Below are 16,035 nucleotides of genomic sequence, written 5' to 3'. Positions count from 1 at the left end.
TAAACGGTTTGGTAACGTCGCTTTATAAATCCGTTCTCAAAATATAGACGCCTGACAAAGCAGAAGATAAAGAAAAGAGATTTATTTCTACAAAAAAGGACATTTAATGGACATTTAATCTCTTCGAAGTCGGACATTTGAGGACAAGCGCGGAATGCCACCTTTTTGATTGGTTTGGTATTGAGTGTAAGGCAATAGCACTGGCAATATCCCGCCGTATGATGGAAAATGATGTTTTCGCAGATGACGGGAGAACGTAAGGGACAAATATGCTTTACGCAGCTGTCTGTCTGCTACTGTCTTAAACGCTCTCCCGTTTATCTGAGATGGATAACAGAACCGCTGAACATCACCTGATCTCAGTGCTGTTGTCATTGGAAACGCGACTTACACAAAAGCTCATCATAAATGTAGGGTTTTCGTTTTAGAGCGAGACACCAGCTGCTCGTTCAACGGATTATTTCACTCAATAAACGTCTACAGAACGACAGTAAATGATGGACAGGTAAAATAGACGGTTATTAAACTGTCAAAATGTACCGAATTTCAGCAATTATGGCATTTGTACGATTACTGTACCGCATCCCCCGTCTTATATCGCAGTTTAAAGACCCCATCAAATCAAATTTAGACGTTTTGACTTTTAGTTAATGTCTTTTGAGGTCATCTACTGCGAAATGAAATATATTTTTAAAAGACGTGCAAGTGCTTTTCCTCAAGAATCCATAACTGCACTATCAATCAATTAATCAATTGATTATCAACAATATATATATATATATATATATATATATATATATATATATATATATATATATATATATATATATATATATATATATATATCAACAAAATACATGGCTATATTGAATGGCGATTAAAAAACTAAAACGTAAGAAGAAGCATCTGGGGAATATTTTCATTATCTAAAAGATATTTCTGTGTTGTCTTATCAGTAGAGCATTCAGCATTTTAGACCAATAGTGCAAATCCACAGAGCTTTTCAATAACATCATGTACTATTATGTGTGAAAATGAAAATTCATGAAAAGCCTCTTCTCCATTGAACATGCTCGCGAAAAGCTCATATTATTCTGGATTTCTGGGACATTGTTCCAACCGACTGTTCTTTTCAGCTTCCCACAATCCTCATAAATGTCACCAAAATGGCAGAATATTCAATGAGAAGCTCATCTCATATCGTGAGACACTGCGAAAGTGTTTGCTTGCTAAAGGCGAGCGCGTACGTGCGCGTGTCCGTGTAGATGTGGCAGATAAGAGATTTCAGGACAATTTGTCAAACCTGCCGGGCCCCCCCCCGTTCCTTCTCATTTTGGAAACATCCACCGAAAAGGTCTCAAGGCAGCGTACAAGAAAAAGGTCCGCAGCTAAAAGACGTTTTAAACGAGAGCATTGCATTATAAAAGCTACCGACAGAATGTTGAAAGAAAATGGCATGGCAAAAAAAAAAAAAAATGTATGTATCATTATGCTCTAATGCTTTCTGGTCTTGTTAATATACCGCACTAAAAGCCCGAGATCCAATCTTCTCATATTATGCTTTCATCAAAAGATAATATAGGTCATTTTCAGAGTCACCATGATTATATCAGAACAAACACGTCTACAGTATATACGCCTATATACAAAATATATACATTTACAGACAATATGCCCGGAAGGCTTTTCCCATGCTTAAAAATTGCTATTTTTAACAACAGTCCTGAAAATGCTATGTAAGCACGTGGACGCAAACACCTCTAGTTGCACAGGCTTGATAAGAATTTGTCATTTACGATGCAATGGAAATACGCAATGAATTCTCAGCAGTGCCACAAGGGGTGCTATAGGGATCATTAGTTTAAGCGTAATATTTCATTCGTTTTCATTTCACGATAATGCAACAGTCTGAAGAAAATGTTACAATAGTTGAAAATTTTGAGCTGTTCAATATTTTATATTAATGTAAATTTTATTTGGTGTAGTATTATTATTATGGTGTAGTATTTATTAATATTGTATGATATTAGTAAGCCACCTTTATTTAATTTAATGCTACTTTAGAGAAATGAATTTCATAATGTTATACTTTTCCCCACAAATGGCTGAAACATTTCTTTTTTAACATATATCATGCGAAAAGAATGCTTATTTTCCAATTTTACAAAAATGATAAGTGTTGCAGTGTCGTACCGTAATTTTCACCACACGCAGTTTTGCTCTTATTGTTTAAATCCTGTTTTTTTCCCCATTTAGTTTTTTCCTCCAAATCTGAGCACTAAACTAACAGAGAAAGCTTTCAGCATTTTAATTTGCAACTTGTCACGTTATAAATAATACTTGCAAATCTTGCCACGAGCATAATGGAGTCTGGAGATGAAAGCAGACACTTAGATGCGAGGTGTTAAAAAGGTGTAACACTGTACAAGATATACAGTTGTAAAAATAAAACACATCTACGCACAAGATAAAACACATCTACCCGCATAAATACACATTCTCGTTTAATTCACTGAAAATGTAATTGGTCCTGAATATGTAAATTTCCACTAGTGGTGAATCGGTACGTATAGTTTTGGGGTCACGGTTTGATACGAGATCAGTACTATTAAAAGGACATTTTTGACTGTAGTTATTCTACATACATGTAGCATAATTTCCAGATTTAAAGCAACTGACTTTAAATTTTCATAGTTCATAGTAGATACCATTATCAACACAAGGCTTGTGATGCAGTTATACAGGAACAAGAGGATAAAAGCCAACAGTTCTATATACCAAGGCATCACTTTCCACTCCATTGCAGCTAAGATCCTTGCTTAAGAATCCTTCTTGCTTTGTACTTCCCATAGCCAAAAGTTCTACGGTCTGACCTTCACCCTGAAAAGTCTAGTACCAGAAGTGTCCACATGGTACCTGCAGCCCAGTTAAGGTCAACATCAATGGCCATCCTATGAACACAGTTCAAGTGGGCAGTGTCATTTCAAACAGTGCAACAATAAAAGAACACGGACCACTTACTTGCCAAAGCCTGCAGCTCTTTTGGCCACTTCCAGAAATGTGTCTACTATAGCTGCTTTCTGTGCCTGTTAACAAAGAAGCAAGTCTACCAATGGTGCCTCTAATTCATCACGACAAACTCTTCTCATTGATTTTTGAGTTCACACCTGAGTTCAATTTCTCTAGCCACACCTAGGCCTGATCACAATCAAGAAATCACTTAAAAAGGCAAAGTGCCTGACAAAGTGAAGTAGACCAAAAGATACCCCAAAAGCTACACGTCATGTTGAGATCTAAAGTCATTCAGGAACAAATGAGAATGAAAGTAATTTAAACCTATCAGTCTGGAAAAGGTTATGAAGCCATTTCTAAAGCTTTGGGACTTTGTGAGAGCCATTATCCACAAAAGGTGAAAACCTACCCAGGAGTGGCTGGCCTTCCAAAATTACCCCAAGAGCGCAGCGACAACTTATCCAAGTCAACAACCCCACAACAACATCCAAAGAACTGCAGGCCTCACTTGCCTCAGTTATCTGTGTTCACGACTCCACCATAAGAAATAGATTGGGCAGAGTTCTAAGAACATTTTGGAAGTTGTGTGGCCCATTGCATCTGGGGTAAAAGTAACACAATATTTCAGGAAAATAACATCATACCAGCAGTAAAATATGGTGTTGGTGGTAGTGTGATAGTCTGAGGCTGTTTTGCTGTTTCCAGACCTGGACGACTTACTGTGATAAATGGATCTGTGAATTCTACTGTCAACTAAAAAATCCTGAAGGACAATGTCTGGCCATCTGTTTGTGACCTTAAGCTGAAGCAAACTTGGGTTCTGCAACATGACAATGATCCAAAACCCACCAGCAAGTCCACCTCTTAATGGCTGAAGAAAAACAAAATGAAGACTTTCGAGTGGCCTATTGAGATGCTGTGGCATGACCTTAAAAAGGCAGTTTATGCTTGAAAACCCTCCTATGTGGCTGAATTACAACAATTCTGCAAAGCTGAGTGGACCAAGATTCCTCCACAGCATTGTAACAGGCTCATTGCGAGTTATTGCAAATGCTTGATTGCTGTGTTTGCTGCTAAGGGTGCTAGATGAGGATGAAGAACATATTTTCTTAAGGTTCCCACACTGCCATCCAAACCTATTCAAGTTCCATCTTGTTTGAATTGCAAGGCGTATGCAGCAGCAGGTCAAGCTGCAGCTTCATTGCACGCCATGGCAGTTTATAGCCATGCTTATTTAAGCTTACCAGGCTGACCTGCAGAAAGACCAGCACAAGGGTCAGGGTCTACCCCTGTTACAATCTCCATGCCACTAAGCTAGCAGCCACTGCCATTGACAGATCCATGGCAGCCATGGTGGTTACAGAGAGACATCTGTGGATGAACTGGAACCTATATCAATACGAAAGAGAGGGGATTTCTCCTTGATGTACCCGCTTAACCTTGGGACTTCGGTACTTCGGTACTTCGGTGGAGAACTTTACAAAGGCAAACACATGCTCAGCTTCTGTGTCTCATAAAACTACCTACTGACGGTCTGGACCAAAAAGTTCTTCAGACTTTGTGAATTCTGAATTAAGTAGCTGCTCCCTTGAGTGCACCTCGGTCAAATAGGATTCTTAGGTCTGTTTAAGATACAAAAAATCGACACGCAGGACTAAAAAAAATAGCTTGCTTTCTCGCACCACAAATGATCGTGCTTGGTGTGTATAGCCCAGTAGGAGTCTATTGTTCTGAATCAAAGTGTCATCTCGCCAAACATTCGCAGCAAATTTTCACATTCAGTGTGAAAAAGTCTTAATATTGCTTAATTTTAACCGCAATATCCTTACAGCTCACTATGGTTTTATTAAAAAAAGCTAAAGAAACCTTTGAAAGGGTCTTAACGTCCTCATTCCCCTCACTGATTCACTTACATTGCTTTCTGTCTGTCTTTTTGTGTGAAGTTTCAGTTTAGCCGTCTCTGTCAGTACGATCACAGATGGTAGGTTTAACAGTGTCACCTCATTTTCGCAGATGATTTCTCATTACATTCCCTTGATCCTCTCCACATCTAGCGTTTCCTTTTCTATTAGTGCTGAGGTGTATCACATCAGAAACAATCAAAACAAACAAGATGTCAAACAAAACAGAACAACATGGAGTCCGCACAGTAGAACGCTGTATATGATTGCAAAACAAATATAATTATATTTTCTTGAAATTCTTTGTCACCACCGATATTTTGTAGCGCATCTGAACTATTATAGCTGTTTCTGCAGTAGATGTCCACCGACAAGTAGTGAGTGAGAATGGACAGCTGTTTTTCAATTTATTTTCCGTGGGAGTTGAGTGGCAGACTGTGATATAGATAGCGAAACAGGGCAAGCTAGAGATAATTTCAAAAAGTCATTTTGGTTGTTTTATCTAGCAAATGATTACGAAAGTGTCCAAATTATTTTATTAATTTATTATTATGAACTGAAATGCAATCAATGTCATTGCCTTTATCATTTAGAATAAGAATGATTTATTTGTAATTCTGGCATTGCTAGTTCTGAGAAGCTGGTTGAAAAGCCCTAGTCACGGTTCCAAATCCATTTTTCTGAGACTTGGTTTCTTATTTGAAATATGTTATTTAAATGTAAATTTATCAAGCATTTTCTTTTCTGTGAGATTTCTGTATTTTGTCTCTTTAAATTTAAATAAGTTATGTGGAGGAGCTACCAATATGGCCGCCAAGTGAACTGTCTTTTCTTGAAAAGGACTTTGGTTGAAGTCTGCTAAACTTCACCAATGGTCACATGTCATTTATGTTGCTGAAAATCGCCAATTCTCATTGAAAATTAATGACTTTTGTTGGTTGCAAACTGCTGTCTATCTGAACGCCCCTTAGGAACAATCACTGCAATCACTTCTCCTCGGCTCCTGTTTCTTCTGCCTGCTGTTCCAGTAATTAACATTTGCCCATTTGAAATCCATGAACAGCGACCTTACACATTGTCAATATCACAGGAGCAGGATCAGAAAATGTTTTTGTTATAATCACCATGATGCCTCTAGTGTCTTCGGCTTATGGCTTTGTTTCACAATCGCTCAGTTGGAGCCAGAAACCATTAGTCTAGATAAATGATCTCCTTTCTTAGAAATCTCATAGAAAAGTGTCAGTCATGTTCGGACGATGTTCTAAGGGAGCTAAAAGGTCTAAAAGATTATGACTGCCATGTTATTGGTTAGTAAATGAGGTTGTATAAGGTCTGGTTAGGGGGTGGGTGACTTCCCATGGTTAGTAATTGCCTCCACCTACGGCCCAATTAGATATGCTTGGATGAAACATGCTGTTCAAGTACACATGCAATTCAGTTGTCGTTTCCGCCCTGCTGTGCCGTTGAATTGCTGGTATTGTCGCCTTCCATTGCTTTTGACTATTTTATGTTGACTCAAATGAATTTCGGACATGAACACCTGTGGCCTGTTCAGGTTTGTATTGCCGGTGCGCCATGCATGTAATGGTTGGCATTAAGAAAAATTTTTCCACTTTTACTTCCTTACTTAAGCTCAAGCAGGTTACCTCCTGACGGATAAAAATATGCAACTTGTTATATTCTATGTACCATAATAAGACTCTTGTTCTAGATAGAGCTTGAGAAGTTTAAGGGACTCCTTCACCTTCAGCTTTGCAGAGGCAAGTGGGATGTAGAGGCCCCTTCAGTCTGTAGTTAGGGACCGCTGAATCAGAGGTAATTAAGGACAAAAGCAATTCACTTTCCAAGATCTTCTAGGGTCTTGACTCTTGACATTGCATGCATATTTCCGAAATGAGACTATCACATTTTTAGTTGCTTTAAGAATGAAAAAACAGTTAATACATTAATTCATCCTATCATATATTTTAGTTGCATAACATTGGTTTTGCAATAATTGTTTTCTCAACATTTATGTCGCAAAAGTTTTGTGCAAATCTGAAACACATCTGCAATTTCTTTCATCAATGGAGCATTGTACCAAAATACCACAATTCCTTATTCCCAGCCCTATTGATCACCATAGCATTTTACCCAATTCCTAGAGAAAACTAGCCTTCTGGGCACTTTGATGCTGCAAATGTTAACACTTCTTAGGTTTGCCAGTATCTACATGGTTTTCTCTAGTGTACTTGAGTACTTTCCATAGTTTAATGAAATCACTGAACCATGACTGTAATTGTGTTTTTCTTCGAGTTATTTGCATATGCGAGTGCGCGCAAGACTATTTTCTCACCTCCTCCACAGTCTTTTTCCTCCTCTTCAATGCTGCTTTTGATAGTATCATACTCCTCGTCAATGTTCTGGTTGCCACGGATTTGGCTGAGCACACGCCGGGCCTTCTGGGTAAGACCTTTTTGGATGAGCCAGCGAGGACTTTCAGGTAGGAAAAGGAACCCTAAGAACTGCAACAATGCAGGGACCACCGACAGACCCAGCATATATCTGAACACATAAAAAAAAAAAGAACCATATTGGACGAGAATTCGGAGAAAATGAAGGAGGTGCTTACACTTTGTCGGGGATCAAACTGTATGATATTTGCTGAAGTTTGCATACACATATCAGATCGGATTTACAAGAAGTAGCTGCCAGTAAAGCCAACCCATCATAAAGAGTTGGCATAAAAAGTAATAACACATACAGGTAGGGAAATCATAAAAACTCGTAGTTGGCTTGTATTTAACCTAACCAATCTAAACATTAAACATAATGACTGTAATAACATATCTAAATAAAACAAGTCATATTTAAATAATTATAGCTATAGTTGTGGTCATGACAAATTGTTGGTTAAGCAGTAAACCTTTCATTTACATAGAGTCATTTTCGGTTTTGCTGCTTGGGTAGACGAAAGTGTAGTTTAATGTTCATCTCGTAAGGTTTATTTCGACAGGTTACGTAGATCGAGAATGCTGCAATTGACAAGATCTGCCCTACAGGACAGTTCTTTCCAGTAGGCCCGAACAATTCTCTCGTCACATTCTCTCGTCACATTCAATGTAGGTTCACATCTCATTCACTGCTGATACCATGGCGCCATTGATTATGAACAAAAGAACATTGAAACCACAACTAGATTCAGTGCAAATTCTTTAACTGGAGCACTAATAAAAATAGAAAGACCTTGATTTGATGGTCATACCTCCAGCCTTCATGCTGCATGTAGCTGAAGGCCCCATCAATAACGCTGGCTATGAATTGGCCTGCCGTGATGAACAGGGTGTTGATGGTGACCAGGCGTCCTCTCAGGTGGGGCGGTGAGGTTTCAGCAATGTATACAGGAACAGTCATGGATGCTATACCTGAAAGTGTAGATATATAACAGTCAAAACTACGCTCTGGTTAATGCCAAAATGCACACAAGTACCTTAAGCAATAAATCCCTCAGAAATTAAAATTCTAACTTTTACTCAACCTCCTGTTCCAGACCCCTATAACTTTCATTATATTCAGTAGACTGTAATCTTAAACAATTCTCATACAATACCACTGCTACTACTACCAATAATACATATCTTAAACAACATCTAAGTCATTAAGAAAACATGTTTTACGTAAATGAGCAAATATGACTGCTTAAGTCTAAATCTTCTGTATTCATGGACCACATAATAAATTTCCCGAACACTGAAAGATTTATTAGACCGACATTGTCTCTCAGATCTATGAAGGACCTCATCTTGTGGGCTTCATCAGAGGGTTACACACAAGAATATGTGACATGCATAGTGAATATGCTTTGTGTACCAGAGTTCCCTGCCACTTGCATGGCTCTCAAGAGAACTACGATCATCCAGCCAGGCCACATCCTTCTCATTTCTACCAATTACATCGCAGACGTGTCACATTATGCAAATTTTCGTCAAGCAAGTGATTTCTGGAATCACAACGACACTATAAAATGCGAATTTGCTTCCAACAGATTGGGACGGGGAGGAAATTGTAATGTGGTGTTGCTGGACCAATGTTCACGTGATATTTACACAGGAGAGCAAACAAAAAGTCCATGTCCACATTTATCTGACAAGGTCTACGACATAACCGCTCGCTATAAAGTCTATTAATAGCCCTGGTTCACTGTCGCTCTCGTTGCCCGGCAGACAACGTACCTGTTGCCATGGGAACGCCTCACTGCTTGCCTCACAAGGAGGTTAATCAATACCGTGAGACGACAGCTGTTATCGGCATTTGATTTACGTTTTGGAAGACTCTGGCTTCACATGAGCAAAGGATGTATTCTCCTCAGGTTATCCAACAATGCCATTCACAGACAATCTTTATTTATACACATGGGAAGTCCGGTTTTATGTCACGTGGAAGAATCGTTCAGAGTGTGGAGCCTGATATCTGTTCAAAACATGCCTCCTCATTTTTCATACGCAGGCAAAAAATGAAAAATTATTTAGCTTATATAGTTTTCTTTACTGTATGCATTCTAACTAACTGAAAAAACTGTGCAAAAACGTACGCACACACACATTTCACTTCAGTTTTCATATAAAATGAGCAATAAAGTCCAACTAACGCTGCTCCTTTTCACACAACTTACGATATCAGATTCCCAATTTTTGCAGCGAATAATCAGCCACATACAGTTTTCATCTGTTTTTGAGCACGTGGTTGGCTTAGGTGCTAATTCTACAATCAACTGTGTGCCTGGGGGGTTTGAGTTTCTATGCTGAAGTAGAACAGTCACTTATTAGGTTTCACCTTGTTCAGGAAGCTGCTTCAGAAGGTAGATGCGATAGACGGCGAAGCAGCTCACTACGCTTTGAAAAGTCCATATGTACGTACCGAAAACGCAAACAAATGAATTGCGGTTTACAAGGATATTGATGTTGCATGAGAGGTACGGTGTGTTGAGTGTTATATTTCAACATTAATGGCCATCAGTCCATCGCTAGGGAATACATAGCAAGTATCAATTTACTCATATCAGTGTACTAAATCAGATTTCCTGAGTAGAGTAGAGCACAATATCAGTCCTGCAGCTGAGTCGTAATGATGTAACAGTCAGTCGTAGGAAGCGGCAGCTGTCTATGTTGTTGTGTGTGTCTGCTCAATAAACTAGCTGCAAAACTAGAGAGTGGACTCATTAGTGTGAGACTCCCGATTGAAGCTGTAGCTGTCCTCTATTATTAGAGACAGTGTTTTAAAGGAAAAACACATCCACTTCATTCAGCAGTCTACCCCAGACACTCAACGTTAGAGGCCATCGCTCTAACGGCCTTTCGCCCTCCAACAAGGATAGCGGAGCCATGGAGACAGCAGACGACTGCCAGAAGAGTTCAGCTTCTTCTCTGATCACACCAGACCAACTGAACTGTTACTTTACACCATCTGCGATCAGCAATAGGCTCTGTTCGCAGTTTGAAGGAACGTTAAGGTGAGGAATCGCTTAAATCCCTAGAGACGGGGTTTCCAAACACCGCATTAATTGCCTGACTCATAACGGAAGAACAACTAGTATACCATACATACGGTGTGCTGTTTTTTGCTGTCTTAACTAAATCGCTAAATAAAGATAACGGGCTGAGGAAAAGGTCATCATTTTGATGGTTTAACCGATCCTGGTTTTGCCCTCCGCCAGCTTTGTGTTTTCGCAAAGGTCAGCGTGGAGGTAATTGGGCACAATTGCTTAAACCAGAAGTCAGTGGTCAATTATCGGATCGGTGACCTTTCAAGAAAGTTGCGAGACAATCCATTCATAAAAAAAGTATTTGAAAATAGACTTGTCGTGGAAAAAAATACATACAAGAGAGTATACGTGGTTATTGACTACTACACAAAAACCAATGGTTGGCAAAATATCTTATTATGGTCCAGAGTGTAATGCTGAATCTCTGTATTTGAGCTTTCAAGAAGGCATTAGTCAGCCAGACAATATAAGAAAACACCAGTCTTCCCTAAAGACAATGCATAATAAGCATCAGGCCAAATTGCTCTTCTAAATGCTCACAGGATATTCATCTGATTCTTGGAAGCTCTGTACATACATTAATAAGAATTTCCATTTTGAGCTAGTGGAGCTCTGTCAGTTTCACCACCCAATCAAATCATGTGAATCCTTATGACTCTGTACTAATTGCCTGTGTTAAAAATAGGTCTGAATTTTCAATGAAACGCTGCATGAAATTTTATCAAAGCCTTACACTATGACTCGCTTGGGTTCCTTTAAGCAAAGCAATTAAAACGACTGTCTACCATCCTTTAGGAAAATCAGCCACACTGAACACATTTTAAATAACCCAACCGTTTGCATTCATTAAAACTCTACTCAAAAGGCAAAAAAACAAAGAAAGCTTCTGTCCTACAGATTTCTTAGTTTTCAACTCCAACACAAGTGTTTACTGGATGGAGATGGGTCCAGCTGGGTCTGCTGTGTAGTTTTCTGTCTCGAGGACAAATACGCAAGAAATGTGAAAGAAGCCCAAGTACTGAGACTTTATTTCAAACAGGCAAAAGAACAAAGGTATCCCAAAAAAGGTCACTACAACGAGGCAGCAAGACAACGCAAAGATGAAAAGCAAACAGAAGCAAGGATGATCACAGTAGTGCAGAGAGTCTACAATCAATCTGATGAGAACAAGAGAGGAAGGCATGTGTATGTATAAACTGTGTGTGTGTGTGTGTGTGTGTGTGTGTGTGTGTGTGTGTGTGTGTGCTGATTGGTAAATGGAGAACAGGTGTGAGTGCAAACGAGATTCAGTGGTCCAAGGAATTGGAGCAGAGGGTGTCTGAAGAAGGAGAAGCCAACAAGGGCGTGAGAAATAATAATCTAAAGAGTGAAGTAAATATAAGCATCTGTATAAATATTATTTTATAAATTAATTTTATTTAAAAAAAAAAAGAACTCCACAACTTTGGCATAATTTTCTGCAAATATATATATATATATATATATATATATATATATATATATATATATATATATATATATATATATATATATATATATATATATATATATATATATATATAATTTATTGTTATTGTACTTACTAAGCAGACAAAAGTCATAGTCAGGAACACTATAATATCAAGATTAATTCAAATTAAGTATAGATAAAGTATAGATAGATATTTTTATACATTTTTAATCAAATAATACATTTTATTACATAGTCCACTAGGTTGAAATTACCCGACTATATTGAAAAGATACAGTTTGAGGGAAAGAGAAAGCTACCAAGCTGCTGTCCAGCATCTGCATTTATAAACCGTTTTTAAGCAAACTTTATAAAGTGTATAAAAATACGGTTTTATTCAAGTCAAAAATGCTATTTTATAATACTAAATGAACATGATTACACATTCATACAAGTTTATACATAGTGTATGGTAACATCTACGGTTATTTAATAGGTTTTATTCAAATCGTGTTACCAAAAATTTTATTTAGCATTACTGAATTAACTAAATATATTCATTTACACCAAAATATTGTAAGGGTAAGAACAGGTAGTAACAATCTTTAAGACTGTAGATAGATAGATAGATAGATAGATAGATAGATAGATAGATAGATAGATAGATAGATAGATAGATAGATAGATAGAATCTGCTTGATGTATATTTATTTCTATAGTAACTTTATAGTATACTATACTAACTTTTCCGATGTCAACACTGCTTGGATCAGTCTCACTCACCCAGCCCAAGTCCCACTACGAGCCGCCCAACCAGGAGAGCCTCCTTATTAGGAGCAGATCCCAACACTATCGCCCCGATGGCGAAGGTGAAGCTGGCCATAAGGATGCACACCCTCCGCCCGAACAGCCCGTTGAGATACCCGCCGAGCAGCGCGGACACCGCCGCCGCGGCAACGGTCCCGGACACCAGCAGCTCCTGCCACAGGGCAGTCACATTCATGTCCCTCTTGAGCAAAAGCATCGCTCCGGACACCACCCCGGTATCATAGCCGAACAGAAAGCCCCCTATAGCGGAGAACACGGCCAGGACGTAGACGAAACCCGGCGTGACATCCTGCTGGAACTGTTTGCGCGCCGCGCGCTCCAGGTCCGCCGCGCCCGGGGTCGCCGCTGAGGGACCGGCGCTGCTGAGGCTGGCGCTGGACGGAACCTTGATGAGACTCCGCTCTCCGTCGTCCGACGCTCGCTTCCTCCTCTCGCCCATCAGGTTGCTCATACTACGCAGATTGTAGTCATCGCTGGATTTGCGGGACATAAGTGAAAAGCCGCAAAGGATAAACGCGCGCGGTGAGTCAGAGGGGAGTCTAGCTTGCTGTGCGGGTGCGCTCTTGATGTGGTTTTATGAATGGTCCCGTCCTGTCTGACTCCTCTCAAGTTGTGTCACGGCTCTGTGCCTGGAGTCTGAAGGATCGGACTGGGGGATGAGAGCGAAGGCAAAGGTAGAGCTCGGCGTCATCGTGACGCGGGCATGGCGTCAAAGAACTACACATCAACACACACGTGCAGAGAGATGCGTCTCAAACAGCCTCTCCGTCCTCTTGTAAACAATAATCCCTGTGCACATATAATCAGATAGATCCGTGATAGACATCCTGCACACTTTTTTTTGCCTCTCACAAAGGGATTCATTAACATTAGCCTGATTGACTCGGTTGAATTAACTCGAACTATTATTTAGAAACCCTTTAAAGCATTTGAACCACCAATTACTACTATTGTATGATACTGAAAACTCTTACTTTGAGTGGTTATCTTCTCTCCCTCACTTTCCGTCTAAACCGTCCGTCTTCGCACGCTTGAACATTTTCTGATTCTTCAGGATCCTTGCCGTCTGGGGTCAGAGAGCTCAGGGGTCATCAGAGATATCTTCATTTGTGTTCCCAAGATGGTCAGCGGCCTCGATGAAGACGAGGATGAGCAGTCAATGACAGAATATTCATTTCTGGGTGAACCAATGTTGCCCAGCATCTTATTTTGTCTCCCTTATTATTATTATTATTGTCCATCCTGTTAAGTAGCTGTCAGTCATTCTGTAATTGCGGTTTAATTGTGTTTCGTTTCGAAGATGCGAATAACCTTTTAAATCTTTCACAGCAAATTACGAACTTGTAAAGGTTCGAATTTGAAATTAGGTTCCCCCGAACCATTCGGTCAAGGGCGTTTCATTCGTTTTTTAATTGCGGCGTCTGATCGAAAAAGCAAAACATTTCTGCTAGATGTTAGAGGCTTTGGTTAACTAATTTAGCCGTCTTTCTCATTTTTCATGTTTCACGCTTTGATAGCGGTTCTCGGGGCCCGGAGAATTGAATTAACTTAATGCGCGAAATGAAACAGAAACGCATCCGACGTTAAACCCAGTTCAGTCTTACTGGAAATAAACAAAATCCATTTTTTAATCTCCTTTCTGTTTGTGGTGTGGGCTTTTTTGTACAGACACAAATGTAAAATCGAATCGAACTTCTGCCGTACATAAATATGAATTACTGTTATCCCCCGGACATTTGTGTTTCCACAGCTGGGTTTGCCTGCACTAAGCACGATAATTCTACATTAGGCTGTAATGGTACGTCTTAGCAGCTCCCGTGGGGAAATAGCATTGATCAGAGTTAGTTTTTTTCATAGCTCGTTATGTCTCATTTAAATCTCCTTAAACACAAAAAAAGGCACAAATCTATATGTAATAGCAATGTACTTAACATGTAGTATATGAACAATTTTGCCATCTCTTCTGCACACGAGAGAAAATCATGCATTACTTGCTCCTGAATGTTTTTTTTCCTTGAGACTTTTTCCCTTTTAAAGTTAATTTGTCATATCAAATAGAACAACCATGTTATTCTTTTTGGGCCTTCTTTATTCATTTCAAAATAGCGTTTATTGTAAATCTGTTAAGGTTTTAAGAAATTTGAAATTTAATAGAAGGCGTGTTTGCTGTAAACATTCATGTTCGCATTTGAAATTGAAGCTTAAATGCCTGCTGGACATTTCTTGTTGAAAAATAAATGTCGGAAATGGTATTGCGTGTTCGCTTGATATTACAGATACTTTTTTTTTTTTTAAACATGGTGTAGAATTTGGGTGATTTCATTTGTGAAACTCAAAATGGAAACGTTAATCAAAATGCATGGGCGACTTCGGTATTTAAAGTTGGAAGAAATACAAAAAATAAGTTCATTGCTATCAAAATGTACGAGCAAGGGTAACTTGGGTATTTTAAGTTAGAAGAAAGTATTTCGCATGAGTACAGCGAACTCAAAACTAGATGTTTTTCTGCATACTTAAAATTGGAAATTTTCCAAATTAAAAAAATTGTAAAAACTTAAAAAATTTGTAACTGATGAACTCAATTTTTTTGAGTTTTGCCCACTTATTCGAGACTACAGTGCAGGTAAACTACTTGTATTAAATGTACAGATTAACATAACTTAATAAATGTAATGTGATGCATGTTTGTTATGTAGATCCTGTTCTTGTGCCTTTCATTTGTTCTGTGCTTGTTTTGTAGTCCATTGTAGTCTTCTTGTTCATTGGTTCCCTCTTGATAGTGTCTATAGGTGTTACCTTAGGTAATTTATCAGGTAACCCTTAGTGTATATAAAGGTCTTGTCCTAATTACGGTAATAACAAGCTTCCCGGCTTGTAAAAAGCATCATGTCCTCACAAAATTCAACCTTTACCGTGGGACCATAGCAGATTTATTTAGGTGCTGCGTTCAGGCCTTGACTGTGTCGTCATAGTAGGGCTGTCAAAATGGCTGAAAAACAAAATTAGAATTTATATATTAAAGATTCACTGCAATTTAAAAGGCGTAATTTTGGCTTCAAGCTTTTTTGTACAAACATTATGCACATTTGTTCAAAGCATAAAATAAAACAATGAGCATGACTATATTTGAAAAAAGCGCGTAACGTTTCAAATATTGTTTGCAAACCTGATATTATTAATAAAATTAAACGATTAGAAGCAAAACAGCATCATGCATGCATTTATAATTTAAAACATTTAATGCGTCTTGGCCGTTCATTTACGCGAAAACACTTTTGGCGCACATTTTCGACGTGCGTTTCAAAGTGCGTTTTTTTGACAAA

The 16,035-nt window shown here is 38.8% G+C and overlaps 1 protein-coding gene across 1 annotated transcript in view; it reads right to left on the bottom strand.

The window, feature by feature from the left end:
- LOC122343279 (proton myo-inositol cotransporter-like) overlaps positions 1–14,768 on the bottom strand; it is a 37,421-nt gene extending 22,653 nt beyond the window's left edge. The window contains exons 1-3 of the mRNA XM_043237658.1: positions 12,668–14,768; positions 8,158–8,317; positions 7,249–7,457 (exon numbers count right to left, since the gene is read on the bottom strand). Of these exons, the coding sequence (XP_043093593.1) occupies positions 7,249–7,457; positions 8,158–8,317; positions 12,668–13,202 (904 nt within the window). The 5' untranslated portion in view covers positions 13,203–14,768. The remainder of the gene's footprint in view (positions 1–7,248; positions 7,458–8,157; positions 8,318–12,667) is intronic.
- Between the last annotated feature and the right edge of the window lie 1,267 nt (positions 14,769–16,035).

Source organism: Puntigrus tetrazona, chromosome 4 (genome assembly GCF_018831695.1).
Source record: "Puntigrus tetrazona isolate hp1 chromosome 4, ASM1883169v1, whole genome shotgun sequence".
Taxonomy (NCBI): domain Eukaryota; kingdom Metazoa; phylum Chordata; class Actinopteri; order Cypriniformes; family Cyprinidae; genus Puntigrus; species Puntigrus tetrazona.
The sequence above is the reverse complement of the archived record's forward strand: the minus strand, read 5'-3'. Positions and strand labels throughout refer to the sequence as shown.